Here is a 22352-nt window from a genome sequence, read left to right as displayed (position 1 = left end):
ACTGACTGCACCCTACAGACCCCACCCCATAGATACTGACTGTGCCCTACAGACCCCACCCCATAGATACTGACTGCACCCTACAGACCCCACCCCATAGATACTGACTGCACCCTACAGTCCCCACCCCATAGATACTGACTGTGCCCTATAGACACTGACTGCACCCCATAAACCCCACCCCATAGATACTGACCCCACCCTACAGACCCCACCCCATAGATACTGACTGCACCCCACAGACCCCACCCCATAGATACTGACTGCACCCCATAGACCCCACCCCATAGATACTGACTGCACCCTATAGACACTGACCCCACCCCATAGATACTGACTGCACCCTATAGACCCCACCCCATAGATACTGACTGCACCCTATTAACTCCACCCCATAGATACTGACTGCACCCCATAGACACTGACCCCATAGATACTGACTGCACCCCATAGACCCCACCCCATAGATACTGACTGCACCCCACAGACCCCACCCCATAGATACTGACTGCACCCTACAGACCCCACCCCATAGATACTGACTGCACCCTACAGACCCCACCCCATAGATACTGACTGCACCCCATAGACCCCACCCCATAGATACTGACTGCACCCTACAGACCCCACCCCATAGATACTGACTGCACCCCACAGACCCCACCCCATAGATACTGACTGCACCCCATAGACACTGACCCCATAGATACTGACTGCACCCCATAGACCCCACCCCATAGATACTGACTGCACCCCATAGACCCCACCCCATAGATACTGACTGCACCCCACAGACCCCACCCCATAGATACTGACTGCACCCTATAGACACTGACCCCATAGTTTCCCCTCCATAGACTCCACACAAAGCCCCCACCCCACAGACACAAACCCCACCCCACAGGCCCCACCCCACAGGCCCCACCCCACAAGCCCCGCCCCTCAAGCCCCGCCCCTCAAGCCCCGCCCCACAAGCCCCGTGGCCCCTCACAGGTCTCGATGTCGGCCGACGCCAACTTCCCGGTGGCCCCGAAGTGGATCCGGATGAATTTCCCCTGGGAGGGCGAAGGGGGGGGGTGAGTGGGGCAGAGACCCCGCCCCACAGACCCCAGCCCACCCCATAGACCCCGCCCACGGATCCCCCAAAGACCCCGCCCACAGATCCCCACAGACCCCGCCCACCGGACCCTTCCTTGTGAGTTCTTCCCACAGGCCCCACCCCACAGACACTGCACCCCATAGACACTGACTGCACCCTATAGACCTTCCATTGACCCCACCCCATAGACACTGACCCCACCCCACAGACACTGACCCCACCCCATAGACACTGACTGCACCCCATAGACACTGACTGCACCCTATAGACCTTTCATAGACCCCACCCCACAGACACTGACCCCACCCCATAGACACTGACTGCACCCCATAGACACTGACTGCACCCTATAGACCTTTCATAGACCCCACCCCATAGACACTGACCCCACCCCATAGACACTGACCCCACCCCATAGACCTCCCATAGACCCCACCCCACAGACACTGACTGCACCCCATAGACACTGACCCCACCCCATAGACACTGACTGCACCCTATAGACCTTCCATTGACCCCACCCCATAGACACTGACCCCACCCCATAGACACTGACTGCACCCCATAGACAATGACCCCTCCCCATAGACACTGACCCCACCCCATAGACACTGACCCCACCCCATAGACCTCCCATAGACCCCACCCCACAGACACTGACTGCACCCCATAGACACTGACCCCACCCCATAGACACTGACTGCACCCTATAGACCTTCCATTGACCCCACCCCATAGACACTGTCCCCACCCCATAGACACTGACTGCACCCCATAGACAATGACCCCTCCCCATAGACACTGACTGCACCCTATAGAACTCCCATAGACCCCACCCCACAGACACTGACTGCACCCCACAGACACTGACCCCACCCCATAGACACTGACCCCACCCCACAGACCTCCCACAGGCCTCACCCCACAGACAATGACCCCACCCCATAGACACTGACTGCACCCCATAGACACTGACCCCACCCTATAGACCTCCCATAGACCCCACCCCACAGACACTGACCCCACCCCATAGACACTGACCCCACCCTATAGACACTGACCCCACCCCATAGACAATGACCCTACCCCACAGACCTCCCATAGGCCCCACCCCATAGACACTGACCCCACCCCATAGACACTGACCCCACCCCATAGAACTCCCATAGGCCCCACCCCATAGACACTGACCCCACCCCACAGACACTGACCCCACCCCACAGACACTGACTGCACCCCATAGACACTGACTGCACCCTATAGACCTTTCATAGACCCCACCCCATAGACACTGACCCCACCCCACAGACACTGACCCCACCCCTATAGACCTCCCATAGACCCCACCCCACAGACACTGACCCCACCCCATAGACCTCCCATAGACCCCACCCCACAGACACTGACCCCACCCCACAGACCCCACCCCATAGTTTCCCCTCCATAGACCCCACACAAAGCCCCCACCCCTCAAGCCCCACCCCCCAAGCCCCACCCCCCCAAGCCCCACCCCTCAAGCCCCACCCCCCCTAAGCCCCGCCCCCCGAGCCCCGCCCCGCTCACGAATCGGGAGGAGTTGTCGTTCCGGACGGTCTTGGCGTTGCCGAAGGCCTCGAGCGCGGGGTTGGCCTGGATGATCTGGTCCTCCAGGGTGCCCTGGGGGGGGGTTTGGGGGGGTCACTCCGGGGGTCTGGGGGCACCAAGGGGAGGGGTCTGCGGGCGGGGGGGCGTGGCCAGAGCCCCGCCCCTCACCTTGTTGGCGTTGGCCGCCTCCTTCTTGCGGTCGCCGATGGCGGCGATGCTGGCGAAGTACTGGATGACCCTCTTGGTGTTCACCGTCTTGCCCGCCCCCGACTCGCCCCTGGGGGGCAACGGGGTCAAGGGGGGTCAAGGGGGGGTCAGGAGGGGTCAAGGGGGGTCGCCGGGGGGGGCGGGGACTCACGTGATGAGGATGGACTGGTTCTCACGGTCTGCGGGGGGACAGAGGGGATTTGGGGTCAGAGGGGGGGTTGGGGGTCTTCAAACCACCCCCCCCTCCAGGTGAGGGACAGGCCAGGTGGGACCAAGGTGGGGAGGTGTTGGGGGTCTCCAACGCTCCAGGTGAGCAGCAGGGGGGGAACAAGACGGGGGGAGATGTTGGGGGTCTTGGGGGGTCTCTCACCCCTCCAGGTGAGCAGCAGGGGGGAACAAGGTGGGGGGAGATGTTTGGGGTCTTTGGGGTTCTCCAACCCTCCAGGTGAGCACCAGGTGGGGCTGGGGGAGGTGTTTGGGGTTTTGGGGTTCTCTCCCCTCCCAGGTGAGCACCAGGTGGGACCAATTTGGGGGGAGATGTTGGGGTCTTGGGGTGGGGGTGTTGGTGGTCTCCAACTGCCCAGGTGAGCAACCGGTGGGACCAAGGTGGGGGGAGATGTTGGGGGTCTTGGGGGTCTCCGACCCTCCAGGTGAGCACCAGGTGGGACTGGGGGAGATGTTGGGGGTCTTGGGGGGTCTCCAACCCTCCAAGTGAGCAGCAGGTGGCACCAAGGTGAGATTTTGGGGGTCTTGGGGGGTCTCCAACCCCCCAGGTGAGCACCAGGTGGTACCAAAGTGGGGAGATTTTGGGGGTCTTGGGGGGTCTCCAACCCTCCAGGTGAGCACCGGGTGGGGCTGGGGGAGATGTTGGGAGGTCTTCAGGTAGGGTTGGGGTTCTCCCCCCTCCCAGGTGAGTACCAGGTGGTACCAAGGTGAGATTTTGGGGGTCTCAGGGGGTCTCCAACCCCCCAGGTGAGCACCAGGTGGGACCAAGTTGGGGGGAGATGTTGGGGGTCTTTGGGTGGGGGTGTTGGTGGTCTCCAACTCCCCAGGTGAGCACCAGGTGGGACTGGGGGAGGTTTTGGGGGTCTTGAGGGGAGGAGCAGGTGAATTTGGGCAGGGTGTTTGGGGTTTTGGGGTTCTCCAACCCCCCAGGTGAGCACCAGGTGGGACCAAGGTGAGATGTTGGGGGTCTTGGGGGTCTCCAACCCTCCAGGTGAGCACCAGGTGGTACCAAAGTGGGGAGATGTTTGGAGTTTTGGGGTTCTCCAACCCCCCAGGTGAGCACCAGGTGGCACCAAGGTGAGATTTTGGGGGTCTTGGGGGTCTCCAACCCCCCAGGTGAGCACCAGGTGGCACCAAGGTGAGGAGATTTTGGGGGTCTTGAGAGTCTCCCCCCTCCCAGGTGAGGAGTGGGGGAGGCTGGGGGAGGTGTTTGGGGTTTTGGGGTTCTCCACCCTCTCAGGTGGGACCAAGATGGAGGGAGATGTTTGGGGTTTTGGGGTTCTCCCCCTCCCAGGTGAGCACCAGGTGGGGCTGGGGGAGATGTTGAAAGGTCTTCAGGTAGGGTTGGGGTTCTCCCCCCACCCGGGTGAGCACCGGGTGGTACCAGGGTGGGGAGATTTTGGGGGTCTTGGTGGTCTCCAATCCTCCAGGTGAGCACCAGGTGGGACCAAGATGAGGGAGTTGTTGGGGGTCTTGGGGGTCTCCCCCCTCCCAGGTGAGCACCAGGTGGGACCAAGTTGGGGGGAGATGTTGGGGGTCTTTGGATGGGGGTGTTGGTGGCCTCCAACCCTCCAGGTGAGCACCAGGTGGGGCTGGGGGAGGTTTTGGGGGTCTTGAGGGGAGGAGCAGGTGAGGCTGGGGGAGGTGTTTGGGGTTTTGGGGTTCTCCCCCCTCCAAGGTGAGCACCAGGTGGTACCAAAGTGGGGAGATGTTTGGGGTTTTGGGGGTCTCCAACCCTCCAGGTGAGCACCAGGTGGGACTGGGGGAGGTGTTTGGGGTTTTGGGGTTCTCCCCCCTCCCAGGTGAGCACCAGGTGGGACCAAAATGGGGGGAGATGTTGGGGGTTTTGGGATTCTCCCCCCTCCCAGGTGAGCACCAGGTGGGACCAAGGTGAGATGTTGGGGGTCTTGGGGGTCTCCAACCCTCCAGGTGAGCACCAGGTGGTACCAAAGTGGGGAGATGTTTGGAGTTTTGGGGTTCTCCAACCCCCCCAGGTGAGCACCAGGTGGCACCAAGGTGAGATTTTGGGGGTCTTGGGGGTCTCCAACCCTCCAGGTGAGCACCAGGTGGCACCAAAGTGAGGAGATTTTGGGGGTCTTGAGAGTCTCCCCCCTCCCAGGTGAGGAGTGGGGGAGGCTGGGGGAGGTCTTTGGGGTCTTGGGGTTCTCCCCCCTTCCAGGTGAGCACCAGGTGGCACCAAGGTGAGATTTTGGGGGTCTTGGGGGTCTCCCCCTCCAGGTGAGCACCAGGTGGGACTAAGTTGGGGGGAGATGTTGGGGGTCTTGGGGTTCTCCCCCATCCCAGGTGAGCACCGGGTGGGACTGGGGGAGATTTTGAGGGTCTTGGGGGGTCTCCAACCCTCCAGGTGAGCACCAGGTGGGGACCAAGGTGAGGAGATTTTGGGGGTCTTGAGAGTCTCCCCCCTCCCAGGTGAGGAGTGGGGGAGGCTGGGGGAGGTGTTTGGGGTTTTGGGGTTCTCCAACCCCCCAGGTGAGCACCAGGTGGCACCAAGGTGAGGAGATGTTGGGGTTTTGGGGTTCTCCACCCTCTCAGGTGGGACCAAGATGGAGGGAGATGTTTGGGGTTTTGGGGTTCTCCCCCTCCCAGGTGAGCACCAGGTGGGGCTGGGGGAGATGTTGGGAGGTCTTCAGGTAGGGTTGGGGTTCTCCACCCACCCGGGTGAGCACCGGGTGGGACCAGGGTGGGGAGATTTTGGGGGTCTTGGTGGTCTCCAATCCTCCAGGTGAGCACCAGGTGGTACCAAGGTGAGATTTTGGGGGTCTTGGGGGTCTCCCCCCTCCCAGGTGAGGCTGGGGGAGGTGTTTGGGGTTTTGGGGTTCTCCCCCCTCCCAGGTGAGCACCGGGTGGGACCAAAGTGGGGAGATGTTTGGGGTTTTGGGGTTCTCCCCCCACCCAGGTGAGCACCAGGTGGTACCAAGGTGAGATTTTGGGGGTCTTGGGGTTCTCCCCCTCCAAGTGAGCACCAGGTGGGAACAAGATGGGGGGAGATGTTGGGGGTCTTGGGGTTCTCCCCCCACCCAGGCGAGGTGGGTCAAACCCGGGGGGACCCATTGAGGGTGGGGGAGTCTCGGGGGGGTCTCCCCTCTCCCTCGGGCCCATTTTTTGGGGGGGGTCCCCACCTGTCAGCATGTACTGGTAGGCGTTGTCGGAGATGGAGAAGATGTGGGGGGGCACCTCGTTGCGCTTCTTGCCCCGGTAAGCGGCGACCACCTGGGGGTCGTACACGGGGAGCCACTTGTAGGGGTTCACGGTGACGCAGAACAGCCCCGAGTAGGTCTGGGGGGGACAAAAAAAAAGGGGGGGGGCAGGGTCAGGGGGAGACACCCCCACGGGAGGGGCAAACCCGCCGGGAGGGATAGCACGGGTAGGGGGGGTGTGGAGGTGGGTTTGGGGGGGTCTGGGGGGCATTTTGGGGTCTGGGGGGTCCTGGGATGGGATGTCAGGGGGTTGGGGGGTCCTGGGATGGGACATTTTGGGGTTTGGGGGACCTGGATGGGACATTTTGGGGTCTGAGGGATCAGGGATGGGACATTTTGGGGTCTGGGGGTCCAGGGATGGGACATTTTGGGGTCTGGGGGGTCCTGGGATGGGATATCAGGGGGGTTGGGGGGGCCCAGGGGGGCTGGGGGTGGGTCTGGGGTGCACAAAGAGTCCAGGGATGGGACATTTTGGGTCTGGGGGGTCCTGGGATGGGACATTTTGGGGTCTGGGGGGTCCTGGGATGGGACATTTTGGGGTCTGGGGGGTCCTGGGATGGGACATTTTGGGGTCTGGGGGGTCTTGGAATGGGACATTTTGGGGTCTGAGGGATCAGGGATGGACTTTTGGGGTCTGGGGTGGTCCAGGGATGGGATGTCAGGGGGTTGGGGGGGTTCCAGGGGGGGCTGGAGGTGGGTCTGGGGTGCCCAAAGAGTCCAGGGATGGGACATTTTAGGGTTGGGGGGTCCAGGGATGGGACATTTTGGGGTCTGGGGGGTCCAGGGATGGGATGTCAGGGGGTTGGGGGGTCCTGGGATGGGACATTTTGGGGTCTGGGGTGGCCCAAAGGAGTTCTGAGAAGCCCCTAATTTCCAGGTGCCCCATAGAGCCCCCCCAGAAGCCCCTCCAGGCTGCACATGGCCCCAAGTCCATGGAGAAGCCCCCCCAAGTTCCAGGTGCCCCATAGACCCTCAGAAGCCCCCCCCAGGTTCCTGGTGCCCCCCAGGCTGTTCCAGGTGCCCCATAGACCCCCCAGTAGCCCCCCAAGGCTGTTCCAGGCGCCCACAGACCCCCCCCAAGTCCCCCCCTATAGACAACCCCAAGTCCGTGGAGAAGCCCCCCCAAGGTTCCTGGTGCCCCCCAGGCTGCTCCAGATGCCCCAAAGACCCCCTCAAGTCCCCCCCCTATACACAACCCCAAATCCTCTGAGAAGCCCCCCCCATTCTCCAGCTGCCCCCAGCCAGTTCCAGGTGCCCCATAGAGACCCCCCAATAGCCCCCCAAGGTTCCTGGTGTCCCCCAGACTCTTCCAGGTGCCCCACAGACCCCCCCCAAGTCCCCCCCTATACACAACCCCAAATCCTCTGAGAAGCCCCCCCATTCTCCAGCTGCCCCCAGCCAGTTCCAGGTGCCCCATAGAGACCCCCCAATAGCCCCCCCAAGGTTCCTGGTGCCCCATAGACCCTCAGAAGCCCCCCCAAGGTTCCTGGTGCCCCATAGACCCTCAGAAGCCCCCCCAAGGTTTCTGGTGCCCCCCAGGCTGTTCCAGGTGCCCCATAGACCCCTCCCCAAATCCCCCCCCATAGATGGCTCCAAATCCATGGAGAAGCCCCCCCAAGGTTCCTGGTGCCCCATAGACCCTCAGAAGCCCCCCCCAAGGTTCCTGGTGCCCCATAGACCCTCAGAAGCCCCCCCAAGGTTCCTGGTGCCCCCCAGGCTGTTCCAGGTGCCCCATAGACCCTCAGAAGCCCCCCCAAGTTCCAGGTGCCCCATAGACACCCCCCCCCCCCAAATCCCCTTATATACAACCCCAAATCCTCTGAGAAGCCCCCCCATTCTCCAGCTGCCCCCAGCCAGTTCCAGGTGCCCCATAGAGACCCCCCAATAGCCCCCCCAAGGTTCCTGGTGCCCCATAGACCCTCAGAAGCCCCCCCAAGGTTCCTGGTGCCCCATAGACCCTCAGAAGCCCCCCCAAGGTTTCTGGTGCCCCCCAGGCTGTTCCAGGTGCCCCATAGACCCCTCCCCAAATCCCCCCCCATAGATGGCTCCAAATCATGGAGAAGCCCCCCCAAGGTTCCTGGTGCCCCATAGACCCTCAGAAGCCCCCCCCAAGGTTCCTGGTGCCCCATAGACCCTCAGAAGCCCCCCCAAGGTTCCTGGTGCCCCCCAGGCTGTTCCAGGTGCCCCATAGACCCTCAGAAGCCCCCCAAGTTCCAGGTGCCCCATAGACACCCCCCCCCCCCCAAATCCCCCTTATATACAACCCCAAATCCTCTGAGAAGCCCCCCCATTCTCCAGCTGCCCCCCAGCCAAGTTCCAGGTGCCCCATAGAGACCCCCCGAGTCCCCCGCGGGTTCCAGCCCCCCAGACCCCCCCCCCCATTCCCGGGGGTCCCCCCCAGGCCCGGGGGGGGTCTCACGTAGATCATCCAGGCCCCGTAGCGCTCCTTGAGGTTGAAGAGCACGGCGGGCTCGTGCAGGAAGGTCAGCATGGCCATGTCCTCGATCTTGTCGAACTTGGGGGGGTTCTGCTGGTGCACCTCGGCCTCCTTCACCGTCACCGTCTGGGGGGGGGGCGCGGGCCGGGTCAGCCGGGGGGGGGGTCCGGTGGCAGAGGAGACCCCCCGAGCCCCCTGAGCCCCCCCCCGTCCGAAGTCGGTCTCTGTGGTGACGCGTTTTGGGGTCTCCTCGCTCCACCTCGTCCCCCCCCCCGTGACACCCCACGACCCCCCCCATGACACCCCCGAGCCCCCCGTGACACCCCCAAGCCCCCCGTGACACCCCCCGAGCCCACCGTGACACCCCCGAGCCCCCACCCCATAACTGAGACCCCCCCCGTGACACCCCCCGACCCCCCCGTGACACCCCGAGCCCCCGTGACTCCCCCCGAGCCCCCACCCCATAACTGAGACCCCCCCCGTGACACCCCCCGACCCCCCCGTGACACCCCCGAGCCCCCCGTGACTCCCCCCGAGCCCCCACCCCATAACTGAGACCCCCCCCGTGACACCCCCCGACCCCCCCGTGACACCCCCCAAGCCCCCTCGTCCTCTGTCTGGGGTGCCCAAGGAGTCCAGGGATGGGACATTTTGGGGTCTGGGTGGTCCTGAGAAGCCCCCCAAGTTCCAGGTGCCCCATAGAGCCCCCCGTAGTCCCCCCTCCCCATAGATGGCCCCAAGTCTGTGGAGAAGCCCCCCCAAGTTCCAGGTGTCCTATAGAACCCCCCCCAGTAGCCCCCCCCCAAGGTTCCTGGTGCCCCCCAAACTGTTCCTGGTGCCCCATAGACCCTCAGAAGCCCCCCAAAGGTTCCAGGTGCCCCCCAGGCTGTTCCAGGTGCCCCATAGACACCCCCCAAAATCCTCCCCCCATAGACAGCCCCACTCTGTGGAGAAGCCCCCCAAGTTCCAGGTGCCCCATAGACCCCCCCAGTAGCCCCCCCAAGGTTCCTGGTGCCCCCCAGGCTGTTCCAGGTGCCCCATAGACCCCCCCAGTAGCCTCCCAAGGCTTCTGGTGCCCCCCAAACTGTTCCAGGTGCCCCACAGACCCCCCCCCCATGTCTCCCCCCATAGACAGCCCCAAGTCCGTGGAGAAGCCCCCCAAGTTCCAGGTGCCCCATAGACCTTCAGAAGCCCCCCCCAAGGCTGTTCCAGGTGCCCCACAGACCCCCCCAAATCCTCCCCCCATAGACAGCCCCAAGTCCGTGGAGAAGCCCCCCAAGTTCCAGGCGCCCCATAGACCCCCCCAGAAGCCCCCCAGCTCCCCAGAGACCCTCCCCCCCCCTCCCCGATCCACCTCTCCCAGCTCGGTCTCCACGCTGACGCTGCCCCCCTGCCTCTCGACCACCCTGCCCTTGACGAACTCGTGGGCCGGGTGGGGCACGAAGCACTCGGCGCGGGGGTCGAAGGGCCGGGTGGTCGCCGCCAGCCGCTCGCGCTCGCCCGGCCGCAGGAAGGGGGCGGCCGCCCCCAGGGCCGCCAGCACCGCGTCCGCCATCTGGGGAGGGGGGGGAGAGTCATTGAGGGAGGGGGCAGAGGGATGGACCCCCCCATGGACCCCCCAGGGCCGCCAGCACCGCGTCCGCCATCTGGGGAGGGGGGGGGAGAGAGTTACTGGGGGGGGGGCAGAGGGATGGACCCCCATGGACCCCCCAGGGCCGCCAGAAGGGCGTCTGTCATTTGGGGGGGGGAGAGTAGGGGGATGGACCCCCATGGTCATGGGTGGACCCCCCAGGGCCGCCAGACCCCCTGGAGACCCTCAAACGACCCCCCTCAAACGGACAGTCACCGGGGGGGGGGGGAGTAGGGGGATGGACCCCCCCATGGTCATGGGTGGACCCCCAGAACCGCCAGAAGGGCGTCTGACATTTGGGGAGGGGGGGGGAGAGAGTTACTGGGGGGGGGGGGCAAGGGGATGGACCCCCATGGTCATGGGTGGACCCCCCCAGAGCCGCCAGAACCGCGTCTGTCATTTGGGGAGGGGGGGGAGAGAGTTACTGGGGGGGGGGGGCAAGGGGATGGACCCCCTTGGTCATGGGTGGACCCCCCCAGAATCACCAGAACAGCGTCTGCCATTTGGGGGGGGGGAGTAGGGGGATGGACCCCGGCCCACGGCCCCCCTTGGTCATGGATGGACCCCCCAGAGCCGCTAGAAGGGTGTCTGACATTTGGGGAGGGGGGGGGAGAGAGTTACTGGGGGGGGGGTGGGCAAGGGGATGGACCCCCCCATGGTCATGGGTGGACCCCCCAGAGCCGCCAGCACCGCGTCTGTCATTTGGGGGGGGGGGGGAGAGTTACTGAGGGGGGGGCAGAGGGATGGACCCCCCCCATGGTCATGGGTGGACCCCCCAGAGCCGCCAGACCCCCTGGAGACCCTCAAACGACCCCCCTCAAACGGACAGTCACCGGGGGGGGGGGGCAAGGGGATGGACCCCCCCATGGTCGTGGGTGGACCCCCCAGAGCCGCCAGAAGGGCGTCTGACATTTGGGGGGGGTCAGTCACCGAGGGGGGGGCGGGCAGGGGGCTGGACCCCCATCCACAGCCCCCCCATGGCCCCACTCCTCGGCCCCCCCAGCCCCGCGTCGGGGTGGGGGGGGGTGGTCAGCGGTCACCGGGGGGGCTGGGGAAGGGGACAGACCCCCGGCCAGAGCCCCGCGGACCCCCCGAGACCCTCAAATGACCCCCCCGGAGACCCTCAAACGACCCCCCCGAGACCCTCAAATGACCCCCCTCCCCCGAGGCCACGGAGGGGGCTGCGGGAGCGACGGAGGGACCCCCCCCAAGTGCCACCTGAGGGGGGGGGGTGGAGGGGGCCAGACCCCCAACCACAGCCCCACGGACCCACCGAAACCCCTCGGGGGACCCCCCCAGACCCCCCCGGACCCCCCCGGCCCCCCCTTACCTGCACTCTGTAGGTCCGGTGGGTTGGATGGAGGAGATCTGGGGGGGCACGGGGAGGGTGAGGGGCTTGTACCCCACAGGCCCCTGTGCCCCACAGATCCCTGGGCGCCCCACAGACCCCCCATAACCTTCCCGCGGACCCCAGAGACCCCCCGGGTGCCCCAGAGACCCCACAGACCCCCCATAACCTTCCCGCGGACCCCAGAGACCCCCCCGGGTGCCCCAGAGACCCCACAGATCCCTGGGCGCCCCACAGACCCCCATAACCTGCCCACAGACCCCAGAGACCCCCCCGGGTGCCCCAGAGACCCCACAGATCCCTGTGCACCCCACAGACCCCCATAACCTGCCCACGGCCCCCAGAGACCCCTCGGGTGCCCCAGAGACCCCACAGCCTTCCCGTGTGCCCCACAGAAGCACTGAGGAGCCCATGGACCCCCTGGGTGCCCCATAGATGCCCTGTGCCCCCTATAGCCCCCCTGTGCACCCCATAGCACCCTGTGCACCCCATAGCCCACCCTGTACACCCATAACCCCCCTGTGCACCCCATAGCCCATCCTGTACCCCCATAGCCCCCCTGTGCACCCATAGCCCCCCCCGTGCACCCCATAGTCCACTCTGTACCCCCATAACCCCCCTGTTCACCCCATAGTCCACCCTATACCCCCATAGCCCCCCTGTGCACCCCATAGCACCCTGTGCACCCCATAGTCCCCCTGTACCCCCATAGTCCACCCTATACCCCCATAGCCCCCCTGTGCACCCATAACCCCCCCGTACCCCCATAGCCCCCCTGTGCACCCCATAGCCCCCCTGTGCACCCCATAGCCCCCCTGTGCACCCCATAACCCACCCTGTACCCCCATAGCCCCCCCTGTGCACCCCATAGTCCACCCTGTACCTCCATAGTCCACCCTGTGCACCCATAGCCCCCCTGTACCCCCATAGCCCCCTGTGCACCCCATAATCCACCCTGTACCCCATAACCCCCCTGTGCCCCCCCCAGAACCCCCCGTGCCCCCCCTAATCCACCCTGCCCCCCCATAGCCCCCCTGTGCACCCATAGCCCCCCCGTGCACCCCATAGTCCACTCTGTACCCCATAGCCCCCCTGTGCCCCCATAGCCCCCCTGTGCACCCCATAACCCACCCTGTACCCCCATAGCCCCCCCTGTGCCCCCATAGCCCCCCTGTGCACCCCATAACCCACCCTGTACCCCCATAGCCCCCCCTGTGCCCCCATAGCCCCCCTGTACCCCCATAACCCACCCTGTACCCCCATAGCCCCCCTGTGCACCCCATAACCCACCCTGTACCCCCATAGCCCCCCCTGTGCCCCCATAGCCCCCCTGTACCCCCATAGCCCCCCCTGTACCCCCATAGCCCCCCTGTGCACCCCCTAATCCACCCTGTGCACCCCATAGCCCACTCTGTACCCCCATAGCCCCCCTGTGCCCCCATAGCCACCCCGTGCACCCCATAGCCCCCTGTGCACCCCATAGCACCCTGTGCACCCCATAGCCCACTCTGTACCCCCATAGCCCCCCTGTACCCCCATAGCCCCCCTGCCCCACCCCAGAACCCCCCGTGCCCCCCATAGTCCACCCTGTATCCCCACAGTCCACCCTATACCCCCATAGCCCCCCTGCCCCCCCCCAGAACCCCCCGTGCCCCCCACCGTCTCTCTCTGCCCCACAGCAGCACCTCTGACGGCCCCGCGGCCCCTCAGCCTTTATAGGGCGGAGCGGGGCAGGGGCGGTCCGGGGTGGGGAGGGGGCTGATAAGGGAGGGGGAGGGACCAGCCCCCCCTTCCCCCACCGCCCCTTTCCCCACCCCCACGGCATCAATCCTAGACCGAGGGGTCCAGACCCCCACATTCGCCCCACAGCGCGATCTGGGGCCCCTGGGGGGGGATCCAGGGGGTGTCTGTGGGGCGGGGACGGGGGATCCTCTTTCGGGGGGTGTCTGTGGGGCAGGGACGGGGGGGGTCCCCGTTTGGGGGGTGTCTGTGGGGCTGGGACGGGGGGGGTCCCCGTTTGGGGGGTGTCTGTGGGGCTGGGACGGGGGGGGGTCCCCGTTTGGGGGGTGTCTGTGGGGCAGGGACAGAGGGGTCCCTTGTTCGCAGGTGTCTGTGGGGCAGGGAAGGGGGGATCCTCTTTTGGGGGGTGTCTGTGGGGCGGGATGTCCCCATTTGTGGGGTGTCTGTGGGGTAGGGACAGCGGTTCCCTTTTGTGGGGTGTCTGTGGGGCGGGGGATCCCTGTTTGGGGGGTGTCTGTGGGGCAGGGACAGAGGGTCCTCTTTTAGGGGGTGTCTGTGGGGCAGGAGATCCCTGTTTGGGGAGTGTCTGTGGGGTAGGGACAGAGGGGTCCCTCTATGGGGCAGGACCGGGGGGTCCCTCTGTGGGGCAGGGACAAAGGGGTCCCTCTATGGGGCAGGACCGGGGGGTCCCTCTGTGGGGCAGGGACAAAGGGGTCCTTCTATGGGGCAGGACGGGGGGGGTCCCTCTATGGGTCAGGACCAGGGGATCCCTCTATGGGTCAGGACCAGGAGGTCCCTCTATGGGGCAGGACGGGGGGTCCCTCTATGAGGCAGACCGGGAGGTCCCTCTGTGGGGCAGGGGAGTCCCTCCATGGGTCAGGACCAGGGGATCCCTCTATGGGGCAGGGACAGGGGGGTACCTCTATGGGGCAGGCCGGGGGGGTCCCTCTGTGGGGCAGGGGGGTCCCTCTATGGGTCAGGACCAGGGGATCCCTCTATGGGGCAGGACCGGGGGGTCCCTCTATGGGGCAGGACGGGGGGGTCCCTCTATGGGACAGGGACAGAGGGGTCCCTTTATGGGTCAGAACCAGGGGGGTCCCTCTATGGGGCAGGACGGGGGGGTCCCTCTATGGGGCAGGACCAGGGGATCCCTCTGTGGGGCAGGGGGGTCCCTCCATGTGTCAGGACCAGGGGGTCCCTCTATGGGTCAGGACCGGGGGGGTCCCTCTATGGGGCAGGGGGGTCCCTCTATGGGGCAGGACCAGAGGATCCCTCTATGGGGCAGGGACAGAGTGGTCCTTCTATGGGGCAGGGAGGTCCCTCTATGGGGCAGGAACAGAGGGGTCCCTCTATGGGGCAGGACCAGGAGGTCCCTCTATGGGGCAGGACTGGGAGGTCCCTCTATGGGACAGGGGTGTCCCTCTATGGGGCAGGCCGGGGGGGTCCCTCTATGGGGCAGGACCAGGGGGTCCCTCTATGGGGCAGGCCGGGGGGTTCCTCTATGGGGCAGGCCGGAGGGTTCCTCTGTGGGGCAGGGACAGAGGGGTCCCTCTGTGGGGCAGGGACAGGGGAGTCCCTCTATGGGGCAGGACGGGGAGGTCCCTCCATGGGTCAGGACCAGGGGGTCCCTCTATGGGTCAGGGACAGAGGGGTCCCTCTGTGGGTCCGGACCGGGGGGGTCCCTCTATGGGTCAGGACCAGGAGGTCCCTCTATGGGGCAGGACGGGGGGTCCCTCTATGGGGCAGGACGGTCCCTCCATGGGTCAGGACCAGGGGGTCCCTCTATGGGGCAGGACGGGGGGTCCCTCTATAGGGCAGGACGGGGGGTCCCTCTATGGGGCAGGACCAGGGGGTCCCTCTATGGGGCAGGGACAGAGGGGTCCCTCCATGGGTCAGGACCAGGGGGTCCCTCTATGGGGCAGGGGGGTCCCTCTATGGGGTAGGACCAGAGGATCCCTCTATAGGGCAAGACGGGGGGGTCCCTCTATGGGGCAGGACCGAGGGGGTCCCTCCATGGGTCAGGACCAGGGGGTCCCTCTGTGGGGCAGGACCAGGGGGTCCCTCTATGGGGCAGGACCGGGGGGTCCCTCTATGGGGCAGGACCAGGAGGTCCCTCTATGGGGCAGGGGGGGTCCCTCCATGGGTCAGGACCAGGGGATCCCTCCATGGGTCAGGGACAGGGGATCCCTCTATGGGGCAGGACCGGGGGGTCCCTCTATGGGGCAGGACCAGGGGGGTCCCTCTGTAGGGCAGGACCCAGGGGATCCCTCTATGGGGCAGGGACAGGAGGTCCCTCTATGGGGCAGGACCAGAGGATCCCTCTGTGGGGCAGGGACAGAGTGGTCCCTCTATGGGGCAGGGGGGGTCCCTCCATGGGTCAGGACCAGAGGATCCCTCTATGGGTCAGGACCAGGAGGTCCCTCTATGGGACAGGACAGAGGGGTCCCTCTATGGGGCAGGGACAGAGTGGTCCCTCTATGGGGCAGGGGGGTCCCTCCATGGGTCAGGGACAGAGGGGTCCCTCTATGGGGCAGGGACAGAGGGGTCCCTCTATGGGGCAGGACCAGAGGATCCCTCTATGGGTCAGGGACAGAGGGGTCCCTCTATGGGGCAGGACCAGAGGATCCCTCTATGGGGCAGGGACAGAGGGGTCCCTCTATGGGGCAGGGGGGTCCCTCTATGGGTCAGGGACAGAGGGGTCCCTCTATGGGGCAGGACCAGGAGGTCCCTCTATGGGTCAGGACCAGGAGGTCCCTCTATGGGTCAGGACGGGGGGGTCCCTCTATGGGGCAGGGACAGAGGGGTCCCTCTATGGGGCAGGACCAGGGAGGTCCCTCTATGGGGCAGGGACAGAGGGGGTCCCTCCATGGGTCAGGACCAAGGGGTCCCTCTATGGGGCAGGCCGGGGGGTCCCTCTGTGGGGCAGGACAGGAGGTCCCTCTATGGGGCAGGCCGGGGGGTCCCTGCCCAATGTCCCGGCACCGTGGGGTGGTGACAGCCCGTCCCTGTCAGGGCTATATCGGGACCCGGGGGGGCCCCCCCGTTATCTCGCCCCCCCTCTGGCGGCGCCGCGGGGCCGCCGTGGGTCGGGGGGCCCGGGGGGGGGTTCGGGGGGGGTGTTTTTTTGGGGGGGGGGGTCTGGCAGCTGTCCCCGAACACGGCACCCACTTTGTCATCGCGGAGGCGACAAAGTGTCCCCGCGAGGTGACACATTCCTGCGGGCGGGGGGGGGGTCCCCGCCCCCTCTTTGGGCCCCACGGAGGCTCCTCCGCCCCATAGAGACCCTCAGGGTGCCTGTGCCCCCCTTCCCCGGGCACCCGGGAGCCCCCCAAACCTGAGAGCCCCCCGGCACATCCGTGTCCCCCCCGGATCCCCCCGGACACTCGTGTGTCCCCCTCTCCCCAAATCCTGCGTCCTGTCCCCCCCCCCGACCCCCGGGACACCCCCGGGCATGTGGGTGTCCCCCCCTCAAGCACCTGGGTGTCCCCCAAAACCTGGGTGTCCCCCTCAAGACCCCTGAGCCCCCCCGGACGCCTGAATCCCCCCTGGACACTCGTGTGTTCCCCTCTCCCCAAATCCTGAGTCCTGTCCCCCCCCCTGACCCCCGTGACACCCCCGGGCATGTGGGTGTCCCCCCCTCAGCCACCTGGGGTGTCCCCCAACACCTGGGGTGTCCCCCAACACCTGGGTGTCCCCCAACACCTGGGTGTCCCCCTCAATTCTCCTGAGCCCCCCCGGACGCCTGAATCCCCCCTGGACACTCGTGTGTTCCCCTCTCCCCAAATCCTGAGCCCCGTGTCCCCCCCCCCGACCCCCGGGACACCCCCGGGCATGTGGGTGTCCCCCAACACCTGGGTGTCCCCCTCAAGACTCCTGAGCCCCCCCGGACACCCGAGTCCCCCCCCCGAACACGGATCCGCCCCGGATGGTTTCCCCCATGGCATTCGTGTCCTTCCCTGGATGTCCCTTCCTCCTGGACACCCGGGACCCCCACGGACTCCTGAGTTCACCCCCCCACCACCGTGTCCCCCCCCGGGACACCTCCCTGTCTCCCCAGGACACTTCTGTGTCCCCCCGGACACCCGGGACCCCCCCGGGACACCTGGGACCTGACCCCCTACCCCGGACACCCGAGGATCCCCCTGGATATCTGTGGGACCCCCCCTGGACACCTGGACCCCCCCCAGACACCCGGGACCCCCCCTGGACACCTGGGACCTGTCCCCTACCCCGGACACCCGAGGATCCGCCTGGACATCTGTGTGACCCCCCCTGGACATCTGTGTGACCCCCCTGGGACACCTGGGACCTGCCCCCCCAGCCCGGACACCCGAGGATCCCCCTGGACATCTGAGTGACCCCCCCCCCCAGACACCCGGGACCCCCCCGGACACCTGGGACCTGCCCCCCCACCCTGGACACCCGAGGATCCCCCTGGACATCTGTGGGACCCCCCTGGACATCTGTGTGACCCCCCCCCCCGACATCTGTGTGACCCCCCTGGACACCTGGGACCTGTCCCCCCACCCCGGACACCCGAGTATCCCCCTGGACATCTGTGGGACCCCCCCGGACATCTGTGTGACCCCCCCCTGGACACCTGGATCCCCCCTGGACATCGGGGACCTGCCCCCACCCCCTGGACACTCGAGGATCCCCCTGGACATCTGTGTGACCCCCCCCCAGACACCCGGGCCCCCCCTGGACACCTGGGACCTGCCCCCTACCCCGGACACCCGAGTATCCCCCTGGACATCTGTGGGATCCCCCTGGACACTTGGGTCCCTCCTGGACATCTGTGTGACTTCCCCCCCGGACATCTGAGTGACCCCCCCTGGGACATCTGGGACCTGTCCCCCCACCCCGGACACCCGAGTATCCCCCTGGACATCTGTGTGACCCCCCCTGGACATCTGTGTGACCCCCCCCGGACACCTGGGACCTGTTCCCCACCCCGGACACCCGAGGATCCCCCTGGACATCTGTGGGACCCCCCCTGGACATCTGTGTGACCCCCCCCGGACACCTGGGACCTGCCCCCCTACCCCGGACACCCGAGGATCCCCCTGGACATCTGTGGGACCCCCCCGGACACTTGGGTCCCCCCCGGACACCTGGGACCAGCCCCCCCATCCCGGACACCCAAGGATCCCCCTGGACATCTGTGTGACCCCCCCCCCCGGACACCTGGATCCCCCCTGGACACCTGGGACCTGCCCCCCCACCCTGGACACCCGAGTATCCCCCTGGACATCTGTGGGACCCCCCCGGACATCTGTGTGACCCCCCCCTGGACACCTGGATCCCCCCTGGACATCGGGGACCTGCCCCCACCCCCTGGACACTCGAGGATCCCCCTGGACATCTGTGTGACCCCCCCCCAGACACCCGGGCCCCCCCTGGACATCTGGGACCTGCCCCCTACCCCGGACACCCGAGTATCCCCCTGGACATCTGAGTGACCCCCCCCTGGACATCTGAGTGACCCCCCCGGACAGTTGGGACACCCCCGGACATCTGGGACCTGCCCCCCACCCCGGACACCCGAGTATCCCCCTGGACATCTGTGTGACCCCCCCTGGACATCTGTGTGACCCCCCCCGGACACCTGGGACCTGTTCCCCACCCCGGACACCCGAGGATCCCCCTGAACATCTGTGTGACCCCCCCCAGACACCCGGGACCCCCCTGGGATACCTGGGACCTGCCCCCCACCCCGGACACCCGAGGATCCCCCTGGACATCTGTGTGACCCCCCCCGGACACCTGGGATCTGTTCCCTACCCCGGACACCCGAGTATCCCCCTGGACATCTGAGTGACCCCCCCCCTGGACACCTGGATCCCCCCTGGACACCTGGGACCTGTCCCCCCACCTCCGGACACCCGAGTATCCCCCTGGACATCTGTGGGACCCCCCTGGACACTTGGATCCCCCCTGGACATCTGTGTGACCCCCCCTGGACAGCTGGACCTTGCCCTGGACAGGGGGGAGCTGGAAGGACACGGAGGGGATGGTGGGATTTGGGGAATGGGGATGGAGGAGGGTTGGGGGGATGTGGTGGGATTTGGGGAACGTGGATGGAGGAGGGTTGGGGGGACGTGGTGGGATGGGGGAAGGTGGATAGAGGAGGGGTTGGGGGGACTGGGAGGAAAGGGGGGATGGAGAAGATGGAGGGGTGGGAATACGTGAAAAACATGGAGGGACGTGGGAGAGGTGGGATGGAGGGATGGAGGGACAGAGGGACAGAGGGATGGAGGGATGGAGGGACAGAGGGATGGGGGGACAGAGGGATGGGGGGACAGAGGGAAGGAGGGACAGAGGGATGGGGGGATGGTGGGACAGGGATGGAGGGGCAGAGGGATGGGGGGACAGAGGGATGGGGGGGGCAGAGGGATGGGGGGATGGTGGGACAGGGATGGAGGGACAGAGGGATGGGGGGACAGAGGGATGGGGGGACAGAGGGATGGGGGGACAGAGGGAAGGAGGGACAGAGGGATGGGGGGACAGAGGGATGGGGGGTAGAGGGATGGGGGGGTGGTGGGATGGAGGGGTGGAGGGACAGAGGGATGGAGGGGTGGTGGGATGGAGGGGTGGAGGGATAGAGGGGTGGTGGGATGGAGGGACAGAGGGACGGAGGGGTGGAGGGATGGAGGGACAGAGGGGTGGTGGGACAGAGGGATGGAGGGATGGAGGGACAGAGGGACGGAGGGACAGGGATGGAGGGGAAGAGGGATGGGGGGGCAGAGGGATGGAGGGGTAGAGAGATGGAGGGGAAGAGGGATGGAAGGACAGAGGGACTTTGGGATGGAGGGATGGAGGGGCAGAAGGATGTTGGGATGGTGAAACAGGGATGGACGGACAGGGGGGTGTTGGGGTGGAGGGGCAGAGGGATGGTGGGACAGAGGGATATTGGGATGGTGGGACATAGGGATGGTGGGACATAGGGATGGAAGGACAGAGGGATATTGGGATGGTGGGACATAGGGATGGTGGGACATAGGGATGGAAGGACAGAGGGATATTGGGATGGTGGGACATAGGGATGGTGGGACATAGGGATGGAGGGGCAGAGGGATTTTGGGACAGAGGGATGGAGGGACAGAGGGATGTTGGGCTGGTGGGGCAGAAGGATGTTGGGATGGTAAGACAGGGACGGATGGACAGGGGGGTGTTGGGATGGAGGGGCAGAGGGATGGAGGGATAGAGGGATAGAGGGGCAGAGGGATATTGGGATGGTGGGACAAAGGGTATTGGGATGGTGGGACATAGGGATGAAGGGGCAGAGGAATTTGGGGGCAGAGGGATTTTGGGACAGAGGGATGTTGGGACAGAGGGATTTTGGGACAGAGGGATGTTGGGCTGGTGGGGCACAGAGGACACGGTGGGGCACAGAGGACATGGTGGGGCACAGGACATGGTGGCACAGAGGACATGGTGGCACACAGGACATGGTGGCACAGAGGACATGGTGGCACACAGGACATGGTGTGGCACAGAGGACATGGTGGGGCACAGGACATGGTGTGGCACAGAGGACATGGTGGCACACAGGACATGGTGGGGCACACAGGACATGGTGGCACAGAGGACACGGTGGGGCACAGAGGACACGGTGGGGCACAGAGGACATGGTGGCACAGAGGACATGGTGGCACAGAGGACATGGTGTGGCACACAGGACATGGTGGCACAGAGGACATGGTGGCACACAGGACATGGTGGCACAGAGGACACGGTGTGGCACACAGGACATGGTGGGGCACAGAGGACATGGTGGGGCACAGAGGACATGGTGGCACAGAGGACACGGTGGCACAGAGGACATGGTGGCACACAGGACATGGTGGCACATAGGACATGGTGGGGCACACAGGACATGGTGGGGCACAGAGGACATGGTGTGGCACAGAGGACATGGTGGGGCACAGGACATGGTGGCACACAGGACATGGTGGCACAGAGGACATGGTGGCACACAGGACATGGTGGCACAGAGGACACGGTGGGGCACAGAGGACATGGTGGCACAGAGGACATGGTGGGGCACAGAGGACATGGTGTGGCACAGAGGACATGGTGGCACAGAGGACATGGTGGGGCACAGAGGACATGGTGGGGCACAGAGGACATGGTGGGGCACACAGGACATGGTGGCACACAGGACATGGTGGCACAGAGGACATGGTGGCACACAGGACATGGTGGCACACAGGACATGGTGTGGCACACAGGACATGGTGGCACACAGGACATGGTGTGGCACAGAGGACATGGTGGCACACAGGACATGGTGGGGCACAGAGGACATGGTGTGGCACAGAGGACATGGTGGGGCACACAGGACATGGTGTGGCACACAGGACATGGTGGCACACAGGACATGGTGTGGCACAGAGGACATGGTGGCACACAGGACATGGTGGGGCACAGAGGACATGGTGGGGCACAGAGGACATGGTGTGGCACAGAGGACATGGTGGCACAGAGGACATGGTGGGGCACAGAGGACACGGTGGGGCACAGAGGACATGGTGGCACAGAGGACATGGTGGGGCACAGAGGACATGGTGTGGCACAGAGGACATGGTGGCACAGAGGACATGGTGGGGCACAGAGGACATGGTGTGGCACAGAGGACATGGTGGGGCACAGGACATGGTGGCACACAGGACATGGTGGCACAGAGGACATGGTGGCACACAGGACATGGTGGCACAGAGGACACGGTGGCACACAGGACATGGTGTGGCACAGAGGACATGGTGGGGCACACAGGACATGGTGTGGCACAGAGGACATGGTGGGGCACACAGGACATGGTGGCACACAGGACATGGTGGCACACAGGACATGGTGTGGCA

At 65.6% G+C, this 22352-nt stretch overlaps 1 protein-coding gene across 1 annotated transcript in view; it reads right to left on the bottom strand.

The window, feature by feature from the left end:
• LOC127465920 (myosin-6-like) overlaps positions 1–10325 on the bottom strand; it is a 44253-nt gene extending 33928 nt beyond the window's left edge. Inside the window, exons 1-7 of the mRNA XM_051776448.1 lie at positions 10125–10325; positions 8753–8896; positions 6256–6412; positions 3042–3069; positions 2852–2960; positions 2663–2755; positions 992–1055 (exon numbers count right to left, since the gene is read on the bottom strand). Coding sequence (XP_051632408.1) covers positions 992–1055; positions 2663–2755; positions 2852–2960; positions 3042–3069; positions 6256–6412; positions 8753–8896; positions 10125–10325 — 796 coding nt within the window. The remainder of the gene's footprint in view (positions 1–991; positions 1056–2662; positions 2756–2851; positions 2961–3041; positions 3070–6255; positions 6413–8752; positions 8897–10124) is intronic.
• Positions 10326–22352: the final 12027 nt, after the last annotated feature.

Source organism: Manacus candei, unplaced genomic scaffold (genome assembly GCF_025592945.1).
Source record: "Manacus candei isolate 608988 ecotype Guabito, Panama unplaced genomic scaffold, ASM2559294v1 h1tg000532l, whole genome shotgun sequence".
Classification (NCBI taxonomy): Eukaryota; Metazoa; Chordata; class Aves; order Passeriformes; family Pipridae; genus Manacus; species Manacus candei.
The sequence above is the reverse complement of the archived record's forward strand: the minus strand, read 5'-3'. Positions and strand labels throughout refer to the sequence as shown.